We start from the raw sequence: 27430 nt of genomic DNA on the forward strand, positions 1-27430 counted from the left end.
CGTTGCTGTGCCCAAACATAGCTGCGATGCCATTCAAATCATTCATTCATCAAGTCAGAATCGGTATCGCTAGATACATGGATACTGTCTGTAATTGCAAACGTCACATAGCCATCAATAGACTTCCGACATCAGTGGAACTTTATGCCTTCGAGTCCTGCTAGACATTAGCGTTCCGGACGGTTATTTGGCGCAAAGCAAAGGAATGAGGACTTGGTTGCTTACCGTCTGCTAAATTGTACATTTCACCGCCATGATCCGATGCACCGTCATCACCTTCCAGGGTAACGACTTCTTCGTCATCGCTATCGTAGAAAACCTCGTCCACCGCAGTAACAATATTATGTTTTGCGGAGGAGAAGAGCTCAGTCGCGTTGTTCTCATCTGCCTTCTGCGTGGTTGAGAAGAAGGGATGATCGGGGCGAATTGTCCACCGCTGGCACACATAACCCATTGGTGTATGGGAAATATCTTGACCGTGACGACGGAGGGCCAGCCACTCCTGTAGAAACTGTAACGTAGTGTCCTTAGTGCGCCGTAGATTACCTTCAGGCTCGACATGGAGGCGATCAAGCAAATCCTGGTATTCGTCGAACTCGAAGTACAATCGTCCTGCCAGTATACCGATCTCAAAACGGAGCCAGAGAGGCGCATTCCAGCCTTCCGGTAGAGATGGAATTGCGTAGAAATTGAGACGATTGAATTGCAACATCCTTTTGGTGAACGGCGCGGCGTAGAGGATCAGGTGCACACGGGGAGTCTCCATAGAGCGGATGATGGGAATCAGGGCTTCCGCTTCCTCCGGGATTATGACCAGAGCAGTGTCTGTCTTCATACTCCAGAGAATCCAATTCACAGAACGCTGTAAGTCACAATGAGTTAAATTCACCCAACTCCCACAGACGCACTTACCGTGTAGTTGTCGTTTCTCTCCCCGCGCCGTAATTCAATCGATCTTATCATTTCCTCCGAGGCGTAAAGCCGAGAGATAATGGAGAGCTCCTTCAGTCCGTGCTTCAGTGCCAGCTCAGTCGACAAAGAAATTTGTGATGCTCCGAGGAAGCCTACTTTGCCTTCTAATGCACCGGAATGGACAAAACTCAGGATTGCTGGATGAATCCCCGGAAAGGTAAGGGCTTTCCTAGGACGCGGTCGCTGTAGCTCCCTTTCCTCCTGAACCTCATATGCCACCTCTCGCTCCTGCTCTACTTCTTCCAGCGCGGAGGTATGAGCGGAGGAGTATTGTTCCTGAATGAGATCGCGATGTCGCCCGAGGTCTCGCATAAATGTCTTTAGCACGCCTCGCAGTTTCAACTCCTCCCGAGCTGACGCCGCCTCGCAATTCTTTCGAGTCTGAGGGTCATAAAGCTGTTCAAGGGTCTGTTGTTCCGGCTGCTGCAGGTAATCAAGAAATCTTTCCCGATGGTTCTTACTCGTGAGGAACTTTTCGTAAGTTGCTGCAGCTTGCATGCGGTAGCAAAAGTCTGCACCTTGAGCGTAGTACAAAGGAAGCAAGTCCTTATTTGTGGCGCAAGTTTGATGAAGTAGCCATGCAATGACGTCCGATGAATCAATGCGATCAGTGGTCTGTTTGTTTCCCACGTCCAGAATGCTTTGATGGACCTCCGGTGGTGCGACAAAAGTGATGGATTGCGTGGTGCCTAGTTGCCGCAGCCTCATGGCGGCTAAGAAGATAGTTAGCATGAGAGATCTCAGAAATTGATTCATTTAATGAGTTCAGACTGTGAACATGAAGTACGGGCTGGCTGGCCGCTGCTGAACTTTTGTTGGCCGTAAGAGTAGAAGTCAGGAACCGTCAGTCCGGCCCATGCTTTTTACGCGTCGGACTGCCCAGCGATGCGGTTCGGCAGGTTGAGACAGAAATATACGCGAAGGCTCACTCAAAAAGACAAACAGAAAAAGAAAGAGAAAGACATATGGAGTCTGATCACATACCTTGTACCGTGTGATCCTTAGTTTGATGCAGAGCAAGTGTCAAGGCGCCTCGAGCATCAAGCGGAAGTTTGAGATCTGTCCCTCGAGTGTGTGCTTCGTCGAGATAGACAAGGCAGCGATCCATATTGTCCACGAAGGGGGTAGCGATCAAAAGAGCGATTTTACCCGTTTGATACTGTACCCAAGGTCTATTGTCCTCCCCGAAATACACTGCAGCTAACGCCTCCTGATCTTGTTGTAACCAAGCCCTAGCTAATGTGTGATTGTCCATCTCGAGAATATAGGCGCCAGCATCAATCAAAATACGTATCTTCTTCAGTCGAAGGTGGTCGAGCAAATCATGTTCCGAAAGGCGTCTGCCGTCGGAACCGGCAGCGACCATGTATTGGCGATTCCTTGGCTGCAGAAGGTAAGTGAGGACCTCTGCATTTGTGTGAGCCAGTTCAGGAAGATCATGTTGCTCTATAGTCAAAGGAAGAAGACGTCGATTATCATTCGTCCCACTAAACCCAGTTGTAATTCCAGCGTGTTTGGGGTAGTCGTCCTCAGGCAACTGCTCGGTTTTACCAAACAACGGGATGTCCCATCCTGAAGCCTGCAATTTGATGCTGAATTGCTTGGCATGGATAGGGAAAACAAAGGATTTGATGAAATAATCGATCACCACTTTCCTGAAACGAAGATGCCGCCAAATCTCATAGACCTGGCCTTCATCATCAACATTTATGATGTTCCAATGGCGTAAGGATTCTGGCAAGGCAGTTGATGTCTGGGTCCAGCGGTCGTATTCCGAAGTCGGGTCGTCGGATCTGAGCACCGCCTGGAGACTTTGACGTAGCTGCTTGAGACTAATTCCCTGGTGGTAAAATGCGAGGCATGTGAATAGGATGGCAACATCGGGATGGCCCCATTCCGCCTGATCGGACGGCACGCCCTTGGCAAGGAAAGGGACGGCCATAGGGTCGCGCGTAGGATGGAGCCCGTATTGGACATTCCATCGCTTCTTTAAGCACAGAAGCAAAATGCCGTGTACGAGCAATCCCCGAAGCAAATAGATAATCTTGCGGAAGTGAGGTTTGTCCGGGAACATGTTGGATACATGCTTGCTGACCGACGCCTCGACAGTCTCCTGGGATATGAAAATTCTCAATGACTGAAGCTCGTGACTTTCACAGTGACCTACGGGCAGAAAGCACGTCCGGCCATCACAAATGTCATCCACTAATCTCTTTAGTAGAGCACGCTCCGCATCGTCCCGTAAAAGGTAGGCAACTGGAAAGTCGGTAGCGGGTCGATTCATAACATCAATGCTGCAAGGAAAGTCGTTTGCAAGGCGCGGTAAGTGATGCGCAACGGAAGCTAGAATGGCCATTGTGACTTCCCAGCGGTAGGGGTGGCCATCAACTGCTAATTGAGAGCCACTGGGGTAGACGAGCTGGGTTCTCACAGCAAGGGAGAAGTCGCATTCGTCGAGGACGTCGCGGCAGACAAGATCCAACAAGTGCTGAGTTCCAACCATATCAGCGGCCTGGGAAATCTTGGAGTCGGAGAGTCGCTGTAGGCCACTGAGCTTGAATGATAAGACATGTTCGGGAATACCGAGAATGATGCCCGATCCGTACAAGCTCTCCTTGTGCAGGTGACGATATTCCTCAATCATGTTTGCAGTTGTTGGAGTCCGTCGTGAAAATGGAACGTGGGTAATCTCCCTGCCCAGCAGTCCCCCGAGCCGAGACTGGAGTATCTGTGCCGTTTGGGAGAGCAATGCCTTTGGCACTAACAGTCGGGCAAGCATCTTTCCATCAGCGAGAACAGCAGCAACCATTGGCATGATGACGGATGTTTTCCCTCTTCCCATGTTCATCTGGAGAACCGAGTTAGCATTAGAGCTAGGATCAATCATCTCTAAGGCTACAGTGACCTGCTCTTCTCGGAGCAGTATATTCGCGTCAAGCTCCAACAACAGCCAGTCAGGGAAGCTGTAAGGCTGCCAGTTGGTGTGGCCACTCTCGCACATTTCCTGATGCAATCTGGCTTTGTCCTTCTTGGCCAGAGCCTCTTTAATTCGGATCAGCCGTTGCAAATCCAGAATTGATTGGCCATACGAAACGAGGGCTTTCTCCATGCCTGGGCCGAAGCAGCACCGTGAAGTGGATCGCAGCTGCTGCAGAAGTGGAACAGGCATGGTACAAGGCCATAGGTTGCCTTGCCTTAGCCAAATATACGTGCAGTTACCGCGTGAGAGAGCGTTGGTTATCTGCTCGCGCCTCTGATTGATGGCTGCCCGTGCGGCCCATATCTCCGCATTCAATGGTTCGACCCCCTTTTCGAAGTCAAGGTCCAAACCCATGCTCGCAGGTGAACGGACAAGGGAAAGCGAAGCTATGCTCTCTTTCAGGTCCCGACCGTATTGTAATTTCACAGGGCACTGAGTATTCAACAGGCCATCAACAATAGATTCGACCTCTGCGACCTCTGAATTATGATTGGCTCTAATTGAGGCGCTCGCGGAACCAAGGAAACCTGGAGAGCCTGAACCGCGTGTGAAGCTGGGAAAAGACTGTAGGCCAGGAGATATCATCTTTGCCTTGGCAAGCTTTCTCAGCCCTTCTAGGCTGCTGTGGTACACATCAATCGAGGGACCCGGCCTCTGCAGAAGGTCTTCGTCGAGCCGGGGCAGATCAAACTCGCGGCGAGCCCGAATTCCGTGAACGATCTCACAATCGAGATTAGGCCATTTAGCAATCACCGGCTTGTCTGATGAGTAGTGCTTGTTCAGGATCAGCTGTGCCTTTTGAAGATGATTATGGAGCTGGAGATTGGCGAAGAGTCGACCCCATTCCTTGTTGATGACAAGCACCGCTTGGGGAACATTCAGACACTCAATATCTATTGCTAGTCCATCTATTGATGGGGCTGAGCATGGCCACTGGCCCAGTAGGAAATCGGTAAATGTTCTCAGAGCGTCGTCACACCTCTTCTGATGTTCCGCCAATGTCGGCTTTGCACGACTGGTAGCTGCTTGCTGTTTCCTGTTCCGCTTTCGTGGCGGAGGAGCTTCCTGGAACGGTTCGAGATATGGCATAGCCAAATCGCTGATCAGTTTGGCAGTCGGTACTTCACCAACCTCGAACTTGGCGAAGGAGGGATATTCCGGCAACTCCAGAGCTTTCAGGTCGTCCAAAACATAGAATGCTCCTATTACCCGCAAAGCTGTCATATCGACGCCATTCCGAAACGCGATTAATCCCAGCTTGAAGAGGATGCCAAACTTCTCCTTAATGGGGGACGCCTTGCATAGCTTAACCAGAGCACCCCAGTGATGTGGAAGTTCAACAGAGAGATAATCGTCGAGTGTGTTTAGGTTGAATGACGTGCTATAACCGCCAATCAATGGCCACTGTTGTAGCAATTTTTCCAGTGAGTGTGTTGTATGAACGGACGGAGGCCGAAGCCTGATAAGATCAACAATCTCTCGGACATTCCCTGTTCGCCTGTTTGAAACCCAACCGTCACGGCTACTATAGCGAAAATCTTTCGGTTGGTGCATTTCAATGGCCTGGTGGAATGAGGAAGTCCGTTCATAAAGTGAACGGCGCCAGTAGGCACGCTGACAGAGGTGCGGTACATTTGATGGCTTTGGACCCTTCGTGGAGGTGGCGGATGGCTCCGGTGAATCCACAGCGAAACTTGTCAATCGCTTAGATTTGAGCAGTATAGTCTCCACGGCGGGCCGGTACCCATCATGCTGAATGAAAGAAGTCAAATTTGGCTTCCAATGCACGATCTGCTGGCATTTCCTGTCTTTAGGATAATACTCGCGTCGAGCGGTCAGGTCCGCGATTGATTGTAAGATTCTAATTTCCAGCTCCGTTAAAGGATTCCACGGTTGAAATTGTCCAGACTGCAAGGATACAAGAGACTCCTCTGTCCCTGTTTGACCTGTGAGTGTATCCGGTATGAACGACGATGTGACCGCGTGCAGTAGTGCTTTAGTATAGAGGATCTGGAGGTCCTGGGGGCTCTGTAATCTACCCAGCACGTTGTCAACGATGTATCTTGCATACAGGCCCATGTTTCGAATTCGGACGGCGACGTGCATGCCTTTCCGTATGCATTCAAGCTCTCCCAGTGGAACAATGATACTTCGCTGTGCACGGTTGTACACGTTGCGCAGGACGAGCATACTCTGCAGCCCATAGAAGGTGCCAGCGTCCTGGTTTGGATCCACCTCAGCACTCAGCTGCTTACATTGCAACAGATTTTTCTTGTTGACGTAAAAGGTCAAGTTCATGCGTTTCAGGTCGACGCAGAGAGGGCCGTTCAACGGCTGGGTAACCATTATATTGCACGGTTCTTCAAAATGGCGGAAGATCTGGGTTATCGAACGAAAGATACTGCTGCGCTGGTCTATCAAGGACATTCGCTTGCGCTGGGCCCTACGACTTCGAAGATTCAAGACCCAAAAATCGTCGTTCCACATCCGCGCCTGCCGCCTCACGTAGAGAATTCCTGAGTTGATATCAAGCCAATGAACGCATTCTTCGACCAACGTGGCTGGAAGATCCAAATCAAGGCCAGAGCCATGACCAAAGACAGCACGTGGCACAAGCTCCAGAATTGAACCAGCCTTCACTGCTCGCACGACCAACTCCTTGCTTCGATAGCCGAGGTGTATCTGGTAGCCCTCCTTGTCAAGAGCAAGCACATAGCGCATGCCTGGCATATTGGAAGGGAATGCGAAAAGCCTCTGATTCCCAAACAAAGTCCTTAAAAGTTCGGAATCAGTGATATCAGTCGGCAGCTTTCCGATGGTCTGTCCATCTAGGAGCAGGTGACCCTGGAGCAGGTGGAGATGGACCACTTGAGGGTTGCCAGCACCATTGGATCCATGGGCCGTCGCTGTCACCCAGCAGGTATCGTTCAAAATAGGAGCAAATTTCCAATCAGTGTAGGACCGTGCGGTCGCCGGCCAGGTTGAATCCAGAGCCTCGTTGACAGCGCTTGGATGCTGCTCCATCCAAACCCCAAGCCTGCGCTGCATCACAGCGCCCATTTTTATATCGCGAACGAGCATGCTGCGGGTAGTGGAACTAAATTTGGTAAGATCAACGACTAGACTCTCCTGCATGGCGAGAGACGTTTCAACGAAGACCTTGAAATCTTGTGCAGTCATTGCATAATTTTCATAGGCCTGGGGCAGGAATGTTCTGCGGCATAAAAGAGCAGACAAGAAGCAATGACGAGCCGCTTGAGTTGCCGTGTCGGCCTCCTCAGAGTTACGCATGAGATCACGAAGAAGGTGTATCCAAGAGAGCGTGACCCTCCTGATACGGCAGATGAGCTCGTACGCATCGAAGCGAGCCGCTGAACAGCAATACGACCAGAGTTGAAGCGCCAAAAGAAGCATAGTTTCCATGTAATTCACCTCCCGCCAGTTTGCCGAGATTATATCAATGTGCTGATGGAGAAGCTCGTTGAGCCTCCGACAGAATTGAACATCTCGAAACACAATATGCACAGCTCGTAGGGTATCGTTCTCTAGTCCGGGCCCAACCTGGAACGCAAGCAGGCGCACCAGGGCGACGGTATCTTGTAGGCTAAAATCAATGTTCGAAGACCCTAGTTCGATGAGCATTGAAAGCCAGCGTCGGTTCCTCCCTCCCATCAGGTGATGGCTGGCCTGGTATTCATGCAAACTGAGGCAGGGAGGGCATTTATTAGCGCTAGCAACTGTCTCATAAGATGACGGGCCCGGCCCCTCAACTGCAAATAGTACCGACGAGTACAGAGCTGCAAATGGATTCTGCTGGGGTAGACTGATGCTGAAGTGATGGGCGAACGTTAGATCTTTTCTGGTAAACGTTCTCACCCAGACCTTGCGTTTTGAGTCGTAATAAACAAACTTCAAACCTGAGGGTAGCAGGACCGTCGAGCTCCTAGCAGGCAATGCTTTCCAGTTGTAATGTGTTTTCAAATAGGATTTTGAGAAAGACGCCAGAGTAAGGCCTTCGTTCTTCCTTGTTGTATGATACTTTTCCAACTGTGAGTAGCTGCCAAGCAACATTTCTGGCTCTCCAAAGTCACTGGGACCGTCGGTAGGAGCTCTGCTGAGAGTGGCAATAATATTCCATGTCGCGGCACGGTAAGCTTCAAACCACTTTGGCAAATTGAGTTCAAAAACAACTGCCCGCTGCCTCGCCGTATCGTCATCTGGAGGAAGAAAGTCCTCATGAACGTCTATTTTCAGGCGGCGTCGCCTGCGAATATAGTAACAATGGCTACAGCCCCGGATGTCGTGGGTTCCGTCTGGATGCAGGCGCTGTGTGCAGGCGTTCATTGTTTTCTTCTCTGTTAGGTCACGAAATTCATTGTTGATCCGCTCGAGTTCCGCGACCTTGTCCTCTCGAGCTTTCAGCGACGCGGCTTTGATCTTTCTCTGGAGCTGGTGCATTGGCTCGCCATCCTCTGAATCAAAGTACCGGTCTGCAAAGCATCTAAGCGAAGGGTCATCAAAGATTGTGCTTCGGTCAGCCCGGGCTTGCTTGCAGCGAATACTGATGTAAACCTGAATTTTCTGTAGGCGCTCCATGTCGCTAAGACGCGAGAGTAGTATCACATCGAACAACTCGGGCTTCACCCAGGGATGATATGATTTGAGCAATGGACACACCGCCGTGGCGCACTTGTCCATATGAACCCACATTTCGAACAAGTTCAGAATAAAAATCCCCATTTGCTCAGGATCATCCTGGTATGCATTGCTGGCGGTATTGAGATAATCTTCAATCGTCGAGGCGATATTCATACATAACGCTTCGCAATCCACCTTGGTGCGGGGAGCCTCTCTTGCCTCGGACTCTATGGCTCGTTCTCGGTCAGCGAGAGCAGAATAATTCGTAACAAGGTCAAGGAAGGGGTTTGTTGTCGCTTTTTGTATGTTGCGAGTCAGTTGCTTTGAATCAATGCTAAGTGGTTGCCAAGAAGCCTTCTGGGGAGGCTTCAGAATCGAGTGAAAAAATCCAGCACTATTCCGCAGACTTATCTCCAAATCATTCCGGTGCGCGTAGAGTGGAAGGGATGGTATCTTGCGTTCGAGACTTCTTTTGAACGATTTCCACTCTAACTCCAGAGCAGTGGTAGCGTTTGAGACTGACTTCTGGCACATCGGACCGACCGCTGATAACAAGTTCCCGTAAGAGTCGGCGACAGATCCAGTACAATTTTCCTTCTCTTTCTCCAGCTTGGCCAAGCGCCGACAAAGCTTGGACTTCAGGAAGTGGCAATGCTCAGGACTGAGGTGATTGACGGCATCGTCCAGCAGGCCCGACATCAGCGCACATAAGAGGACTTTGTAGTACAAGCGACCCAGTGCCTCTCCCAGGCGAAAGATCAGCATTCGCTCAATGCAGACTCGTAGTACAAGCCAGAAGGGGCTCCGCCGCCAAGGTAGCTCCGCGTTGTTCCAGCAGACATCGTCTCTTACGCGCTTTCTGAGAAGTGGGGGACAGGCTCGCTCGCCATTCGCAGCAACGAATGTCATCAGAAATTGCGTTATGAACCCAGGATCCGTTGAATCTCTAGTCTCGGAGACCTCGGCTCCCGCCTTCCGTGTCTTGGGTGCGAACTCATGTATAGGCTCAGTGCTCGCCTTTTCGAGAAGTGCTGCAAAGTTTGACTGAAAGAGGGGATCCGCGAAATCGTGGAGAGGCAATAACACTGCTTGACCAGGGAAGTCCCATGACAATGCTCCATCTGCCGCCAGGGTTTGTTCTGTTGTTGGAGATGTCTCAAAAGCTTCGATGACCACTACATCTTCGTCATCGCTAGACAGAGTTAGAATATTTGCGAGATATAAGAGAAGGACATACCGTGGTCTCCGTAGATATAGACAAGCGTTTTGCTGGGCAATGTGGAGAATAAGTGCATCACCGGGTGCAATTTCCTTGAACGCACGCAGCGCCGCGTCTCTGTTGACGAAGGCGTTCCCATTCAGAAGTATGCATGTCCGCAACAATTTTTCAATAGGATCCCAGATCGCTGACTTATCACAGGCAGTCCTGAGTGTGTCCACCGACTGAAGGAGCCGTTCAACCAGCTCTTTGTTTACCTTCTCGGTCTCTGCGTTCCTATCATGGTTTCCTGGAAGCTGTGGGGGCAGTGCGACATGATTAAACGTCAAGGCCAAGATGTTAGGCTCGGCCATGTTTCAAGCAAGTCCTACAACGAGAAGTTAGTCGGGTTGTGTTACATACTAGGTTCAGCAGTGATTTTGAACCCCTTTGATGTCAACACATAGGAGTCATCAAGGAGAGTTTTTGACATGGTGCCTACCAGAAACGAAGGCGCCCTGGCTAGCCTCGCCAAACGGGGTAGCTGGGCCTGCGAGAGGATGAGCGAATATCAAGTAAGGTAAAAACACACCACGACGCAAAAGAAGGATAACATAGGAGAAAGCGATCAATCGAGGCAGGGTCGTGGATAGGTGTTTGGGGGTTTTTCTGAAGGTCGATGTGCGATGCTTCAAGCGCTAGCAAAGTCACCTGATTTGTATACTGTCCTGGGGCCTGAGGCAAACAAATACAAAATGGTAGCTGTTCTTTGTTTCCCTCACCTACCTGGACTGTTGGACAGATGCCAGTGTTGCTTACCCTTCCACTTGTACTCACTCGTGCTTTCGCAGGCCCCGAACGCAGCATGGATTGTGTATATCAACGCGAAGGGTCTATATCTGTGCATATTCAGTTTCCGGCTCGCACAAGAGTGACTTGAGCATGTCTGAATAAGAGACATAGAAGAATCTGTTTGGTGTCACCATGACATGGCCGTCCACAAGAATGGAGTGCACTTTTTATCATCTCTGACATTGGGGTTGGGCTGGCCCTTTTTCAAGAAGCAAGTTCACGATCTCATATCGATGCCTTTTAGCGGCAAATGGAAGGACCTTCTGACCCTTTCCTCCATCTCAGTCACGCGGGCCTCGATTTAGTCGAGGGCAAAGATCTCATTTCTGTCAAGGTAGGAAGCTTATAGCAAGGTTACCAGGCAAGTCAGGGAGCTAATGCAAGTCTCTGCTCCTAGTTAGACAGCTCCCATCCATGCCAGTCTGGTTCAGCCAAAGGCAGCATCACAACAGTCACCTGCCTCGCTTTACAACTGGACATCAGCCTTCCTAAGACAGAAAGGGGCCTCCTAAACACAGCCGTCCTGCTCTTCTAGACACTTTGTTCAACGAAACTCAGCCAGGTAGTGGATCTGACCGAGCTGCGGATTACAAATCACCACTTAATGATTCCCCTCTCAATACAGCCCGAACAGCCTCGACATCAGCTTTGCTCATACCAATCACATCCACCACAAACGTCTCCATTCCGCCATATTTCACCTGGACAGCCTCCAGAAACGCCATCATGTACGAAGCCTTAATAGCAGCAAACTGCTTGAAACCTGCGGCTCCGGGAGCGCGCTCAGGCCCATGCCTGTTGCAATGAGCACAGAAGATACTCTTTCTCTGTCTCAATGCCAACTCTTGTCAGGGCTTAATCCCGCGCAATAAGTTCGTTTGGAACACCTGCAAGGCTCAGCAGCAGTGCCGAAGCAACGCCGGTACGGTCTTTACCCGCTAACATTGTGCAAGTGCTAATCAGTAACGTCTTGCTTACTGTTGGGGCCTAGTGACCTGGTTCAACATACCATGGCAATGAAAAAGTATAGCTTTCTTCTCCCTTGAAGATCCAGCACTCAACTCGTCTTAGATATAGGTTAGCAGTCCCTTGAAGCTTGGTACATGGGATTCCAGGATATATAAATACATATCTCTATACGCATCGTTGCCGTCATTGGCGGTAAAGTCGCTCAGGTTGACTGGTGGGGGTGTCCCTACTTGGGGCTGCCAGAAAAGCTTGACCTGCTCATGTAATTGTGGAGGGGGAAAAAGCAACCTTTCCCTGTGACTCGAAGGTCGAAAACAGCACCCAGCGACAACTCTGACACGAGTTGGGATTTTCCGACTTCTGTGAGATTGGCGAGGAGTCCAGAGCGGTAGACCAGGCCGGGCTGGATTCCCGGGTGGCCGATATGACCTAAATCACGGATATTGAACACCCCTTCAACAATTCGGAATGGTGGCCTGCTAAGAACGCGAGTGAGGGCATCCTGGGGAATAGACTGGTCGATCTCAAAGTCTATAAAATCTGCCAACTCGAGATCGGGAGCGACGGGGCTCGCGGTGATGGAACCCATGCTTTGATGACTAGGTGTATTTACTGGCCCACTGTTCAAAATCACGGCGAATATGTCTCTCTTCAGAGGGAATGGTGACTTCTGTAAGGACCATGGTTGATGATTCACGGCTCCTTAAATGTCAGCTTCAACCCGTATCACTACGTCAGGGTGTCTTCGCCAAGGCTTCATCTCGTATCCGTCAGCCTATAAGATCATTGAGGGGCCAGGGTCTTTTCGTGATGCTATTTATGGTGCTATCGGAGTTCGGCATGCTCGGTTCCAGATCTGTTGCAGGAGTATGGACCGCACAAAATGCCCCGAATTTAACCAAGTGCCGCTCAACTGGTTGACTAGGGGTGAAGCAAGAACAAGATGTGCAGGCCAAGGTGCAAGGCGCTTGGAATCTCCACAACGCCTTCAAGAACCAGACGGCGCTTGACTTTTTCATCATGACAAGTTCGCTAGTTACGCTGGTGGACCAGCCCGGGCAAGGCAACTATCCCGCGGCGAACACTTTCTTAGAGTCTTTCACGCAATACCGGCACAAACAGGGCCTCCCAGCATCCGTACTGGGAATCTGCCCCGTCGATGACATCGGCTCCGTGGCTGAGATTCCAGCCCTCCGCAAGAAGCTCAAGGCGCAGGTCTCTTCTTCCTCCCGGAGCGGGAACTGTTGGACTACATGCATCTCGCCATCTTGAACTCGCACCCCTCTGCCGCTTCACAGGAGGCCCCCTCGGACCCGACACAATCGTGGGCCAGCTCAGGATATATCATCATGGGTCTCCGGGCAGAAACACACCTTGAAGATCCCAACTGTCAGGTCAGCTGGCGTCGCGATCGCCGCATGGGCATGTACCACAACATCCCCTACAACCATGGGTTAACTTCAACTTTTGCATATTCTAATTCATCTAATATGCATTGCATTAGCTCAGTTACCAACTATTCATGCAGTGTTTATCAGCTGGGGCATTAGTTATAGCATTTAGTCTTTTGTAGGGTTTCAGGTTCAAAAGTATGAAAAAGATATCCGACTTGGAGTTAGAGTAATTTATCTTTTTATTAGAAATGTGGTTAGATTCATAATTAAATATTATCTTACAGTAATAATTAATAATTTTCGTTCTTAAGGTTCCTTTATAAAAGCATTTAGTATACGATGACAGTAGAAAATGAAGCAGAGTTTGCGTACGCCCAGGCCGTTGTCGGCATCAAGGCGGCACCAGGTCCATAAGCCTAAGCCATAGGTATCCCAGTCATGACCGAGGCCACACCCTTGGGACCGAGAACGTCCTCAAGACTGAGGAAAGAATACGCCAACTCGTCCGATTTGCCCTTATCATAAGCAACATCATCTTGGATTGGCTTTTTGTTCTTGCAGAACACTCTCAGCTCTTTACATGCCACATCTCCATTCTTCTTCAAGTATTCCCGCATCACGTCGCCAGCGCTCGTGACGATCCGACTCCCTACCTCGGTTCCGCCAGATGCAAGTCCCATTGCACGCGCACCTTGGGCCGAGCCTTGCGCAACGTGGTGGATGAGAAGGACAATGTTTGAGATGAAGGACTCGTCAGGCATGTACGCCGACGTGAAATATTGAACAAATTTATGGTGCTCCTTGTCTCGGATCAGCCTGAGTAACTCGACAGAGCGTTTGTGCATGCCGAAGTAGTTGTACATCAAGATAGGCTCCTCTTCGAATAGCTTGCTCTTCAGGAACGCGAGAAGCTGAAGCGTGTCGATGTTTTGCGCATTAGACCACTTTCGGGCAATGATGAGTTCCAGATTGGCTCCCTGAAGCTCCTTGCTGGATGATGCAAGCTTCGATTTCTGCGAAAGCTCGTCCAAGATCCTGTCCATGTTTGAAATCCCGCCGTCTTCCTCGTCACCACCGACGTACTGGGCGAAAAACAAGTTCGCGACTGCAGTGGTGGGCTTGAGCAAGCGGGGATTCTTGCCGTCAGGCTTATGGAATCGATTCTTGCGACGGGAATCGCGGGCAAAATTGGTAGCGGATGAGATGCCTGCGGCCAACTCCAGCCTGTTCAGCGATTCATCGGCATTCTTTGGCCGTGAACCAATGAAAATATGAGACTCGCCATGGATCTTGATAAAAGCTTCCATATCAGGCCATCTCAGGTCTTTGTGTGTTGGAGAATTTATGACGAGGTTGTGCAAGAAGGCCAGTTGCTGGACGTCGTACCATTGGGTGACGAGCTGCTGGCCAACCAACTGCATTCGAACATTGAGGTTGAACAGGATCAAGCCGCAGAGGATGGCGTGCTGCGAGAGGAGTGAATGCTTTTCAGGTGGTGAGCCAATTCCGTCGAGTTTAGACAGGACTCGAATATCTAGGAACAGATCTTGTATGATCCATGACTTCACCGTTGACCCTATATTTTGAATCTCCTTGTCACCCTCTTTTGGCCAAAATTTGGGCTGAGGGTGTGTTCTTGACAATTGCAGGTAGTCATCGATAGTCTTCTGGATACGAAGTCCAGACATTCGGAGGTCTCCAAATGCACCCATGGTACTGTGTCGCATGATATGATGAACGTCGAGGAAGATCTGGGAGGCGAAGCAAAGCCACAGAGTAGCCCTTTTGGTTTTGGCAAACTCAGTAAGACCTCGAGTTATCGCGTCCTCAGTAGGCATCTGGATTTTGAATGTATCAACCATGCAAAACTCTGGCAAAATCGAAAGAAGGATGATCTTGTCTTCGTTGAATTTCTGACCTAGAGACATCCGCTCTCTGTCCGCTTTCGGATTGTAGGTGCCGAAGTAGCCTTTCTTAAAGACTGGCTGATGATTGACCTGGAGAACATTTGCAAAGGACTCAAGCAGGACCTTAGTTGGCAGATAGCACCAGTCGGCTATATCAGCCATGTTCTCGTTGTATGGCAGGCCAATCTCAGTGGATGGAGACGCGCAAATGCCACGGTTAAGAACAGCAAGCTTGTAGATAACGTTCTGGACATCATCCCTTTTCCCCCTTAGGGAAGTGCGCCAGTCAGCCTCCACCTCCTGCACAAGATCTCGGGCAAGCCGCAAAGCACTGTCAGTCACAACAGCAGCATTCATAAGATCGATTTTCTTATCTCGATACTCAGACCATGTTGTGGAAATGAACATTCGCATATTGTTCAAGTCTCGAAGTAAGCAGAGGGTCTTGAAGAACAACTGACTAAGATACGGGTCTGCTGCCTCATTGTCGTCCTCTTCAACAACAGTCACCTTGATGACCTTCTTCGATTCTGCGGGCGTCGGTTGAGTTTGCGCAGCAGTATCCTGGGGTTCCTCCACGGTGAGAACGGCAAATTTGTTTAGAAACCTGTCAGCATCGGCGTCGTCAATTTGAGCCTCCGAAGTCGGCGGTGGCTGCTTAGTGTCAGGCTTCGAGGGCTGGTTGGTCTTCCACTCAAGCGTCTCGCAAATTTGCTCCAGCGCGGTGATGAAATGAGCATGACGCTTGTTGTCTATGGAGTCGCCCTGGCCCAAGAACCAGGAAGTGACCGCTTTCCTCAATTTAATGGCGCGTTTCGCGATGGTGAGAACTGACTTCGGTACCGTGACAGCAGAACTGGCGACCACCTCGGCGAGCTTTTGCAGATCTTTGGTAGTCGCACTATAGTGAAGTGGATTTGCAACTAAGCCATCCTTTTTGCCTTTGCGTTTGCCCTTTTCCGCGGTGGAAATGGTAGCAGAGAGGGGAGGTGGCCGATAGCCACATTGGTTAGCTGTATCCAGTAGCCATGTTGCAAATGCATTAGTATCCGCTTTGTAACGGGCGTAACTACTCTGCAAAAATTCAGGTAGCATATTGGCGATTGAAGGCCACACAAGTGAAGGAATAGCCGCTGGGTGGACCAGGAGAGGTTCAGGGAGGACCTGGACAGGGGAAGTTCCAGGGTCCCGCGGGAGCTGATATAAGTGCATCTGTTGGGTCACATGAGTAGCCTATAAGGCATTCTGCCAGATATGGTCCCGCTTCTTGTGCGACACCATGAAGCGCATATGAGTGAACCCACAGGCCCACTTTAATAAACTAGCTAGTGGAACAACCATGATGGCTTTAAGTGTTCACTCATCAGTATGAAACACACCGCCAAATTCCACCTTCTCATCCCATCCCACAGCGCTCTTGTCATAGACCACCTGGTTGTCTTCCATGACAATCTGCTCCCACTCACAGTCACTGGACAAAGTCATCGGTATGTGGATTCTGTCTGGTTCAACCTTCGCCGAAAGCAACAGGAGCTGCACCTCAAATGCGTTGGGGCCTTTGAATCCCGAGAGAAGATTGTTACCCAGGCCGGTATCCTAGGTTTCGTGGCCTGCTGGGCAGGCTGTACGGCGTCCAGTATTGCAGCCGGTATTTTCCCTCCTTGTGCTCCTGTTGCATGGACTGTAGCCATGTCTTGTTGGGCTGGGGGGTAGCAGCATCATAGGGCACCGCTGCTGGAGGGATGTATCTACCATGCTGCTACTTACAAGGAGACCTGTGTTCTGGGAGACGCAATAATTTTTGCAGATGATATTTAAAGTGACAATTTCGAAAACCGTGCCCAGAGCATTCTCTGCAGATTTCCAGTATTTTGCAACGACTCGTTAGACTGAATCCAATAACTACATTCAAAGTCGGGAGACGGCTAAAGATATGCAGCACTTTAAGATGTTCCTTATGAAACGAGTCTTACTGAATACAGATCGCGGTGTTATATATGGAACCGATCGTCGAACAATGGATATTTGAATTGTTGACAGATAGACGGACGTACGGAAACGGTTCGAGCACCCTGCTTGGTTGCAGCTGGCCCTCCGATCACCCCACCGACACGAACGCAAGAGTCGGCCTGGTCATTGACGAGGAGTTGGGCTTCGTCGTGACCAGCGGCATCGTTCCGGGTAAGGTCTACCCCTACCAGAACATCTCCGCCTTCATCCCAGACAAAATGACGTCGGCGCAGGATGCGCAGGTGGAGTACTTGGAGGCAATGAAAGCTAAGGGTACTGAGCCGCTGCTGTCTCCCATCGAAGCCACCGGCGACACTCTCGAAGTGCTCCAGTACTACAACGACAAGCTCCAGGCTATGCAGATCAATGTCTACCTGAGCGGCCCGAATATGACATCGCCCTGGTTGTAGTAGATGTTGTTGATGCGATGTGGGGGTTTTTGGTCGCATTGCACGAGACGTGTGAGAATGTTGGGTCCAGAGTCGTGTTTGTGACTATCTCCCTCGCTGTCAACTTGCTGAATTTTCGTCTTCGCATGACCGATCAGTGTGAGTTTTTCAACTTTAGCATTCCTCTTCTTATTCCATTCTTTTCGGTCAATCTATCACTAAAACCAGTCATGAAACGGCGTTTAAATAGTTAGTTCTTAAATCAATAAAAAATAATTTGAAGCCAGTATTTAACTGAGTAATGAATACTGTAAATAGTTAAAAAAGAGATCACTCCCTATTCAAGAGACACCTTAAACAGAATTTACTTTGACTACAGCTTATATTTGATTGTGTTGCCTTAGGCAGACAAAGGGGCTTGGCACCGTGACTGGCCCGTTTCAGGAAGTTATCCAGGGGTTCAACTCAGGATAAGCTCACCCGACCCTTTGGAAAAGGTCAGATAAACTCAAAAGTGGGTCAGCCAAAGTAGTTAATGACTAGTTATAGATATAGTTGATAAGATTCTTAAATCTTAATTGATTCTAAACTAGTTAGAAAAAAGCCTCAATGAAGTTACTAACTAGTTCTAATTAGTAAATAATTCTAATAAAATACCCCCTAAAGGTAGGTAGTATCAAAAAATGGTATAGTATTGTATTAAGCTTAGCTGACCTTTATAAAAATTCCAGTGACTACAGGTCAGCCGACCTTTACTAAGGAATTCAGTTAACCAAAGTGGGTCAGACAACCCTCACAGTTCAACTTGGCGTTCTTCTCGGAACTCGACACTTTGGTGGAAACAGTTTTGGTGCGTTTGACTCTCAAATCTTGCTCTGTTGCCCCCAGAGACGAAATTAATATCTACCATTAGCAATTTCTATGGAGCTATTAACCTGAAGTACGCCGGAAGATGTCATCTTACCTCTGGGGGAAGGTTGCGTGTCGGCAAAACAGCCATGCGATAGATGACTCCTTCATTTATTTTTATTATTCAAGTGTACCTTAGGTTCATAGTTAAGGACTAGTTAAAAAGATATGTAAAAGGTCAAAAAATATTACAGAATGTGTATATATCTATTATCCAGGTTACAGGTGACACATCCCTTCAGAGGAGTTTGGGTAACCTAATTATTAACTACCTTAGTTGATTGAAAGAAAAAATGTAAAAGGGGGGCGGTAAAGATGAGGAGAGATATGTAAGAAGGTAAGTTACAGTATTAAGCTCAGTCGACCTTTATGGTGGAGATATGTTATGTGATCAGGGGTTGAACCTCAGCTACATTCACCTGAACTCTTGCAAAGGGTGAGGCCACCTGTAGTCAGTCTTAGTAAAGGTTGGCTGACCCACTTATTAGTTTATCTGACTTACTTTTAGTCTATCCGACCTTTTCCAAAGGGTGGGCTGACCTGTATCTTGATTTTTCTCAGACCATGATGTTTCCCACTTATTCAGTTTTGCTGCCCCACGTCCTTCATTTAAGAGTAGATAGATCGATTGGTCTGACTAGGTACAGAAGGTGCGCCACTGTTGGAGACGCCGGGCCTGGAATGCCTTGACGGAGATATGCTTAACATGAACACCGAGTCTTTGATCTTAGGCAACCTCCTGCCCACTGATAATGATCGGAACAACGCCATTCATCGTTTTGTGCTCCAACTTTTCCTCGATGACCACGGTCCCGGTGGTGCCATTGAGGTTCGTGGTGCTATCCATATCAGTGTCATGAGTGCCGTTGATACCGTTGATACCGTTGACTCCACTGGAACCAATTTCACGAGCGCTGTCAATGCCGTTGGTCTTTGATTCTGCCGTTTCTACAGAGTCCTTGTCGGCGACAGTAGCCGGCACATCGCCATTGCTGCTCTTACGCTGCCCTTCGGGATCTAACCGACTCAATAGCTCCTGAGGGAGCTTCTGCGCGACAACCTCCACCAAATCCGTGATGGAGGCGCCGCCTAGAATCTTCATGACTGGCACGTCGACTGCGAGCTCCTTCAAGAGCCAAGACCTTACTTCCACTGCTACCAGACTGTCAACACCCATGTCCACTAGAGGCGTAGTGTTGTACAAGCTGTCAGAATCCGACAGGAATTTCAACGCTTGCAGCTTTCCTTTGAAGGCACCTAAACGGACTTGTCAGTGGCCGGGTAAGGGGCATTGAAGCATAATTCCACGTACCTGAAAGCACCTTCGCCGCGTCTTGCATTGTCCTGGCCGCTTCTAGCAGTTGTCGCAGAGGAACCGCGTTACCCCTCTCTCCACCCTGTGTATCCCCCTGTCCTACCTCTCTGATCAACAGCGACAGCCTTGTATTGGTCTTCCAGTATGCGTCCTTCGACTGCTCAGCGGTGATGGGCGCCAGACCCGTAATGATCTCCGGGTTGAGACCGAGGTCCGGTCGTCCGGACAAGATCGCCTCCGCAAACAACTGGTGCAGGTCATTCTCACTCATCGCAATAGTTCCAGACCGCGTAGTTAGACGCTCCTGGTGCTCCTTTGTCAGACGGCCGTGGCTTTCACGCTCGATAAAGCCCAGCCCCACTAATCGAGTGATGTCAATTACTGATCCAGCCAGGCCTTGCTTACGCCGCCGGTCGACGAGTCCCTTGATGAAACAGTTTCCAGCGGTGTAGGCCGATTGTCCCGGGTTGCCGACGGTTGCGGCGACCGAACTGAACCCGATGAACCAGTCGAGTGGTTGGTTGGGATCGCAGAAGAGCCGGTCGAGATTAATCGTGCCTTGGATTTTGGGACCTAGGACCGCTTGGAAATCGTCGAAGCTCATCTTCATGAAGGAACTGTCTCGCAGAACCATGGCGCCATTCGCAACACCCCCAATGGGCGGCATGGACTCCTTGATAGCGTCATGGATTTCTTTCATGGATTCGAAGCTGGTGATATCCCTAAGGAACAAAGGTGGTTAGCGATGTTAATTTTTGAAGCGGATGAGTCCGTTTGCGTACCCTCCGAAATACCTCACCGTGGCACCTCTTGCCTTTTGCCATTGCACCCAGTCTTCGTCGACAGTGGGCTGACGGCTGCTTAGCACAATATTCCGAGCATTGTGGGCAATCATGAAATCGGCCAGGGATCGACCAGTGTCTCCGGCGAGACCAGCTAGCCAGTAGGTGCGATCGGGACGGAACAGATCACCACGTTGCGTAACGGGCTCAACAGAGACCGGCACGTATTGATCCTCTTGCCAGTAAACGAGCGAGCGGGGATTTGGTACTGCAAAGTTCGCAACCACCCGTTTGAGTGGTAAGATATCAAGTGGTGCGCCCTCTGGAGTTGCTTGTGCGGTTAGCAAGGAGGAAGCGAACGAAGCAACGCGACGGAGCAGATCTGTGATGGCTTCAGGGGCATCGTGCGGAAGAACGGACGCTTCTGATGCAGTCAGGCTAGACATCTTGACCTTGTCACAGACCGATGATAGGCAGGTCGCAATCTTGGATCCGAGACTTTGGGACTGAGATTCGTCGGCTCCGGAGGCGTCGACGTACAGGGTAACGTCGGCCGGTAAGAGGGCAGTGATGGCTCTCTTGGTGCTGTTAGGATGGAGGTACACCCAGTTTCGGCTGGACATTTCCGGACTAGAAGTCATGAAAAGAGCCTTCCTGCCCAGCCTGTTCAACTGCTGAGATAGCAGAGATGCTGCAACTGGATCTGGCTCGTATGCCAGCACAGTTCCTGCGGGTGGCAGCATTTGCAACACCCATTGGACTGTGAGATCGGCAATGGCAAACGACATGAATTGTCCGTCAACCTCGACCTCGTCAAGGGTTATCGTCCAGGACTTGGGGGCCTTGACGATGGACTCGTTGCGGCTGGTGAAGCAAAGTGTCTTTTCTCCTGTCTTGACATCTTCTCCGAGACTGACGAATACATATCCCACTGGGGTCTTTATTGACGACAAGAAAGAGCAAGAGACACTGACTGTAACAAGCTCCAGTGAATCTCTCTCTATGGCGTGCTGCTCCCGTACCCTGTACGAGCCGTCGACCAGATCTAGAGCCAAAGGCGTCGTGTGCACGTCCACATTGTGAGTAATTGATCTCTTGGATGAGTTGTATCGATTGTTCTGCCCATCATGCGGACGAACTCTTGGGACATAAAGCTGGCCGTCCTTGAGAACGAGTTCTGGTTCGAACTCCCAGCGTATCTCATCCGTCCCACCACGTCTGGCCATGTCCGACTGGAGCCTGAGCTGGCACATTGACTTTGCAATGACTGAGCAGTCCTTTATATCGACGGCGTCAATATCCAGAGTCTGCAATAGGGTCCCGGGAACTTCGTAGAAAAGAGTTCTGAAGAGACCGAGCGTAGTTCCGGCATGGGGATTATTCGATCGACGATCCCGGAGCAACCAGAGTACACTCGATGCAGATCCCAGCACTGTCTTTAGATTCGAGAAGACAGACTCCTCAATGTCCTCGAACAGGTTTGCGTCGCACTCCGCGAGACTGAGGACATGGTAGCTCTCAGGAAGGGGTGGCAGATTCGCGAACTGGTCAACTTTAATGACATCTGCGAACTGCGGCCTTAGATTGAGACAGAGCTGGTCCCTGAACGGCGATACAAATGGACTGCTACCACCTATAACAAGTAAGGGAGTTTTGTCTGTTGCCGTACTAGACTTTGAGCTGAGAGGCCTGCTCAACTGGCTGACGAGATCATTTTGAGCCCGAGAAACGATAATGGATCCGGGCACGACCACTGGGTCCCGCATGGGCGAATTAGTCTCGATACCACTGAAGCCGGTCTCTCGAAGGATCTTATCCCATTCCTCGAGAGTAATACTTGGGCCCCCGTAACGACCATCGTTCTCGCCGATCCACCAGCCTGGGAGACCGCCCATGACGAGACCATGGCGCATCACGTCGTTGCGGATGATCTCATCCATCACAAGATAACCACCCGGACGCAAGAGCTTTCGTGTATGTTCAAGGGCGGATCTCAATGACTCGGTCGCGTGCAAGACATTGGAGGCAACGACAACATCGTAGCTCTGCGGGGTGAAGTCCTGTCCAGCGGGGTCCTTCGTGATATCCAAGGTCTTGAAAATCATCTTGCTGACGTGCGATTGGAAGTGGTCTGCAGCATGGCCGAAGAAGGCACTGGAAATGTCGGTATACGTATAAGATGAATAGGAGTACCCGATCTTCTCCAGGATCGCCTTGGTCGCGCCACCAGTTCCAGCGCCGACTTCAAGGAAGTTCATTCGGGCAGACTTCAAGCAAAGCTGTTCCATCACCCCGGCAATCAAGAAGTTGAGCCGCTGGAACCCGACGGCATTTACATAGTACTGCTCAAGGTAGTTATCCTTGGTCATGTATTGCAGGATGCTGGTATCTCCATTCAGCACCGGAGGCAGAAGAAGATGTTCTCCGACGGCCTTGGTCAGGTTGAAATCGGCGTCTGTCGGAGGATAGCTGTCCATCATCTTGAATATATCGTCTCTGGTATCACTCACCCAAGACTGTGAGGCAAACGGATGTTTCCCGTCCTTGACAATGTGGAACAGCCGCTCAGCGTTCTTCAGCAAAGACTGTCGATACCACGGAAGGGTCTCGCGCTGCTCCGGACTCACCGAGAGATGGAAGATCTTGAGGTAGTAAAACGCCGCGCGCTCAGCGTCGAGAGCCTTCCTGCTCTCCTTGGGAGTCGCCTGTCTATCCCCAAAGATAACATCCGCGTTCGGCTTATCAAGGCACAGGAACGACTCCTGGAAGAGATACCGGTCGTCCTCAACAGTCGCGCCCGCAAACGGGGAGAAGGTGAGCCCCTCAACCTCGATAATCTTCTCCTGGAAACCCTCTGAGAAGACCTCCACATCTCCAGTGACGTGCGTATCGTGAGGATCGGTGATGTTGCAGTCGATCTCGACATTATCTGTCATGTTGCTGCCGCAGAGTCCAGGGATGATCGAGATCCGACGACAGAAGGTCGGCGCCACGATCGTCCAGAGCCGGCCATCTCCAGGGGCGCTATGGGCGGCATTCAGACCCTGCAGGGCACTATCCAGCATACCGGGATGGAAGAGCAGAGACGTTTCGGAATCGTCGAACCTCTCGCACCGAATTGTTCCCGTCGCGAAGCCGGCTTTGCGGGACACATTCATGAGCGCGCGGAAGGGGCCCTCGTATCCGAATCCGAAGTCATCTCGCAGGATCTTGTAGAAGCTGTCCACGTCTACTGCGGTCAGTTTTCCCAGTGGGGGAAGTCTAGGTGAGAAGTGGGATGCCGAGTCCTCGCCCTCTCCTAGGAGCACACGCACACGACCGCAGCAGTTGAGCGCAAGGTTGGCAGCGTCTTTGCTTATGGTTGAGTAGGCCGCGAAATCAGCAGTGATTTCTTCCGACTCGGTGTCGAGGGTAGACACCTTGGTCATTGATGTGAGGAGCTCAGTGCCTGTGGAGTCGTGGATGGCGATGGCTTTGCGGATTTCAAGATCGAAGAGATCGATTGATTTCACGGGTCTCCCTTGGGCCAGTTGCAGTGCTGCTTCCATGGCAAGGCAGATGTAAGCTGTTGCGGGAAAGACGACCTGGCCTTGGAGCGAGTGTCCCGACAACCACTTGAGTTCATTCGTCTTCAGGATATTCCGCCACCTCCATTCCTCCGTTGCTCCGTCTGGCGTCTGGATGCCTAGTAAGTCATGGAAGGGCACCGGATGATTGTGGAAGGTCTTGATGAGCCTTGATTCGGGAAAGTACCCCCTGTCATGAGTCCATGGGTAGGTTGGAAGACCGCGGATCATCGTAGTTGGAGTATCCGGGTAATTTGTCTGCTGGAAAGCTCCGAGCGTCACAGCAGCGGGGCCAAACCGACTCCAAAGGAATACAAGTGCGTCGGAAAATGCCATCGCACTGCTCTTTCCACGGTTCAAGGTGCCAGTATATGGGATTTCCCGATCCACAGCGGCAAGAATGGAATCCTTCACAGGTCTCTGCAAGGCAGGATGCGGCCCGACTTCTACGCCGCAGTTGATGTCTTTGGCCGTAGATGTCAAGCATGTTTCAACAGCCGGGCAGAATAACACGGGCTGGACCATGTTATCGACCCAGTATTGGTCGTCCAGACTTTCCGGGCTATTGATGACCTGACCGTTTCGGACGCTGCTGAACCACTGCGGTGCGTCGCGCCCGGGCTGTTGGACTTGTATGTTGCAGTTTCTCAATGCCGCAAGGTACGATGCAGAGCATTTAAGCATGTGGGCCGAGTGGTACGCGGTGTCGACCTTTAAAATCCGGGCGAATTTCTCCTCCTCGTCAAGCACCCCTTGTGCCTGGGTTATAGCGTCGATATCACCCGACAGAGTCACGCTAGTAGGAGAGTTATGGGCAGCCACGCAGATCCTCCCATCGAAGTCATCAAGTTGGCAAAGTTCACTGGCATCCTCAAAGGAGGTCCCGGCAGCCAGCATTGCGCCCTTCTCTCCCGCAGGGCCGGACGCCATATTGGCGTAGAATCCCCGGTAGTATGCAATGCGGATAGCATCCCATGCAGTGATGAAGCCCGCCGCATAGGCAGCAGCAATCTCTCCAGAGGAATGCCCAACAACGGCCTGGAACTTGACTCCCGCGGCGCGGAGCAGGTCAACCAGGATGACTTGTACAGCCGCGCAGAGAGGCTGCGAAAGAGAGGCTTCGCCGACGGGCGCAGTGCTGTCAGTAAGTACGTCAGCTAGAGTCCATGATGGGCGGTGGTAGGACGGTAAGCTGGCGAGAGATGAATCCAGCTCTTCGACGGTCCTCCTGGCCAGCGGGATTGACGATATAAGCTGGGACCCCATGCCTTGCCACTGAGCGCCCTGGCCGGTGAAAACGCCGAGCAAGGAAGCAGTTCCAGGTAAGGCTGAAGTGGAGGGTAAAGTGGCGTCTTTCTCTGAAGCGGCTTCTATCGTGGACTTGATCTTTTCGCGAAGCTCGTCGATCGATGCAGCGGATAGTGCGAGTCTTCGCTGCAGAGCAGATCGCTTGGTGCTCAAGTTGTATGCCAGTCCACCGATATTGACGTCTGCGTTCTGGTCCATGAATTCAAGTGTGGACTGCAGGAGTGTCGCCAACGAGTTATCAGATGCTGCAGTGAATACAGCTGGAATACAGCATGTTCCTGATGTGGCCGTCTCTATTTCAGGGACTGGGTCACTGGGCGTTGGTGGATAGTATGTTTCAAGAATGCAGTGGGCGTTGGTCCCTCCAAAACCAAAGCTGTTGACACTATCGACACACAATTTAGTTGCTATCCGAAAGGGCTGACAATCTTCAACTAACCTAGCTCTTCGCGGCTTACCATCTGGCAATTCAGGCCAAGGTTGATTGGCCGTAGGAACACGGAGATGGCTTGTAAACGGTTCAAGGTCAGGGTTTAATTTATTGAACAGTAAATTTGGGGGAATTGTTGCATTGCGAAGCGCAAGACAAGCCTTCATGAGACCTGCCAGTCCCGCTGTGCCTTCGGTGTGACCGACCACGGTTTTGATAGACCCGACGAAGAGTTCGCCTTCGGAGTTAGCGTCAGGGAAAAAAGCTCTCATCAGGGCTTCGGCTTCTTGAGGATCCCTAAACAGGGACCTATTAGTATTTTCGGTTTCCAACAGTGTACAGAATTCCAAGGCTCAACCCACCCAGCTTTCGTTCCCGTGCCATGCGCTTCAAAATACTGACACCGATCAGCCTCCTTCGTCGGATCCAGCCCAGCGCGGGCATAAGTGTCTCGAATGAGCGCCGCCTGGGCCGTAGCACTGGGCATAGTCAACCCCTTCGTCCTGCCATCGTGATTCACGCCCACTTCCCGAATCACGGCTTCGATATGGTCCCCGTCTGCAATCGCATCACTGAGAGTCTTCAGAACAACGCAAGCAACACCTTCGCCTCGAGCGTAGCCATCTGCGTCGACATCCCACATGCGACATCGAGACGTCGGCGACAACATACTGAGCTTGCTCAACGTGATGAACGTAGAGGGAGACAAACACAAGTTTGTCCCACAAGCTACAGCGACGCGGCTCGTGCCGTTTCGAAGGGCCTGGACTGCCTCATTCACAGCGACGAGACTAGAGGAGCAGGCGGTGTCTATCGTCATGGACGGGCCATGCCAGTTAAAGAAGTACGAGAGTCGGCTGGAGGCATTACTCGCCGCCGTACCGGACGCAGCGTAAGTCGGGACGGAGTTCACATCCTGGCCACTAAGCGCGAAGTAGTCCTGGGACATGAGGCCGACAAAGGCGCCGGTATTCGAGTTGGACAGGTCGGCCAACGTATGGCCGGAGGATTCGAGGGCCTCGTAAGCGACCTCGAGGAGGAGGCGTTGCTGCGGGTCGATGGCCTCTGCTTCACCTGGGGGGATGGAGAAGAATTTTGCGTCGAACTCGCGCACGTCTTCGGAAAGGAGATAGGCCTGGCGGATGTTGGTGGTGCCGTGGTGGCTGCCGGTTGGGTGGTAGAAGCGGTCGAGGTTGAATCGGGAGTCGGGGATGTCGCGGGCGACGTCGCGCGGGTTGTGGAGGAGGTCCCAGAGTTTGGAGGGGGAGCTGGCTTCACCTGGGAAGCGGCAGCCCATGCCTATGATGGCGATGGGTTCATTTCTGCTGGGGAGCATGGGGGGAGGATGGATTTAGAACTTGGGTATGAGAGGGGAGAGATGCTTCAAAGGGTTGATCAGGAAAATTGGAGTTGAATCCTGCGTCCTGATTGCCAACCCGCTTCTCTACAATTCGCTAACTATATATACAACATAATACAGCAATTCTATCAAAGTGGCTGGCTATGCTAAGATTACAGGATCGCTAGCCCCAAGTACGCCTCGCCCAAGCAGGCCCAATCGTGGCAAACGCCGGCTCCGGGACGTAAGAACAAGACGCAAGACATACTCCGGTTGGTATACGAGGACCGGCAACTTAATCTGACAGTTGAAAGGCTCCGGAGCTTATCTACGTACTAGGTATTATGAATTTATGAGCTTCTGGTGATCTTACGCTGGCCTGGAGTGGGCTTTATTCCGATCCTAACCGTAACCATGGTACTTATTGGTACTTATTAGATTGCTAGCAACACAGCAAGCATTGGGGACTTTG

The 27430-nt window shown here is 51.0% G+C and overlaps 6 protein-coding genes across 6 annotated transcripts; 2 read left to right on the plus strand and 4 right to left on the minus strand.

The window, feature by feature from the left end:
* Positions 1-131: 131 nt before the first annotated feature.
* Aspvir_007029 (uncharacterized protein) lies at positions 132-10162 on the minus strand (the record flags this gene model as incomplete). Its single annotated transcript, XM_043270215.1, has 5 exons — positions 132-157; positions 226-862; positions 913-1685; positions 1957-9782; positions 9828-10162. 5 exons carry the CDS (start codon positions 10160-10162, stop codon positions 132-134), a joined length of 9597 nt encoding a protein of 3198 aa, XP_043126150.1.
* A 1065-nt stretch (positions 10163-11227) lies between these two features.
* On the minus strand, positions 11228-12198 carry Aspvir_007030 (uncharacterized protein; the record flags this gene model as incomplete). Its single annotated transcript, XM_043270216.1, has 3 exons — positions 11228-11435; positions 11781-11835; positions 11898-12198. The coding sequence occupies 3 exons, from the start codon at positions 12196-12198 to the stop codon at positions 11228-11230; spliced, it is 564 nt and encodes a 187-aa protein (XP_043126151.1).
* Positions 12199-12316: 118 nt separating this feature from the next.
* Aspvir_007031 (uncharacterized protein) lies at positions 12317-12881 on the plus strand (the record flags this gene model as incomplete). The annotated part of the gene is made up of 2 exons (XM_043270217.1): positions 12317-12476; positions 12535-12881. 2 exons carry the CDS (start codon positions 12317-12319, stop codon positions 12879-12881), a joined length of 507 nt encoding a protein of 168 aa, XP_043126152.1.
* A 538-nt stretch (positions 12882-13419) lies between these two features.
* On the minus strand, positions 13420-16122 carry Aspvir_007032 (uncharacterized protein; the record flags this gene model as incomplete). Its single annotated transcript, XM_043270218.1, has 1 exon — positions 13420-16122. One exon carries the CDS (start codon positions 16120-16122, stop codon positions 13420-13422), a length of 2703 nt encoding a protein of 900 aa, XP_043126153.1.
* A 156-nt stretch (positions 16123-16278) lies between these two features.
* Aspvir_007033 (uncharacterized protein) lies at positions 16279-17330 on the plus strand (the record flags this gene model as incomplete). The annotated part of the gene is made up of 2 exons (XM_043270219.1): positions 16279-16558; positions 16951-17330. 2 exons carry the CDS (start codon positions 16279-16281, stop codon positions 17328-17330), a joined length of 660 nt encoding a protein of 219 aa, XP_043126154.1.
* Positions 17331-18945: 1615 nt separating this feature from the next.
* Positions 18946-26955, minus strand: Aspvir_007034 (putative polyketide synthase; the record flags this gene model as incomplete). The annotated part of the gene is made up of 5 exons (XM_043270220.1): positions 18946-19475; positions 19531-20255; positions 20316-25574; positions 25629-25916; positions 25982-26955. The coding sequence occupies 5 exons, from the start codon at positions 26953-26955 to the stop codon at positions 18946-18948; spliced, it is 7776 nt and encodes a 2591-aa protein (XP_043126155.1).
* Positions 26956-27430: the final 475 nt, after the last annotated feature.

The sequence above is a fragment of the Aspergillus viridinutans genome (genome assembly GCF_018404265.1).
Source record: "Aspergillus viridinutans IFM 47045 DNA, scaffold_5, whole genome shotgun sequence".
Lineage (NCBI taxonomy): Eukaryota > Fungi > Ascomycota > Eurotiomycetes > Eurotiales > Aspergillaceae > Aspergillus > Aspergillus viridinutans.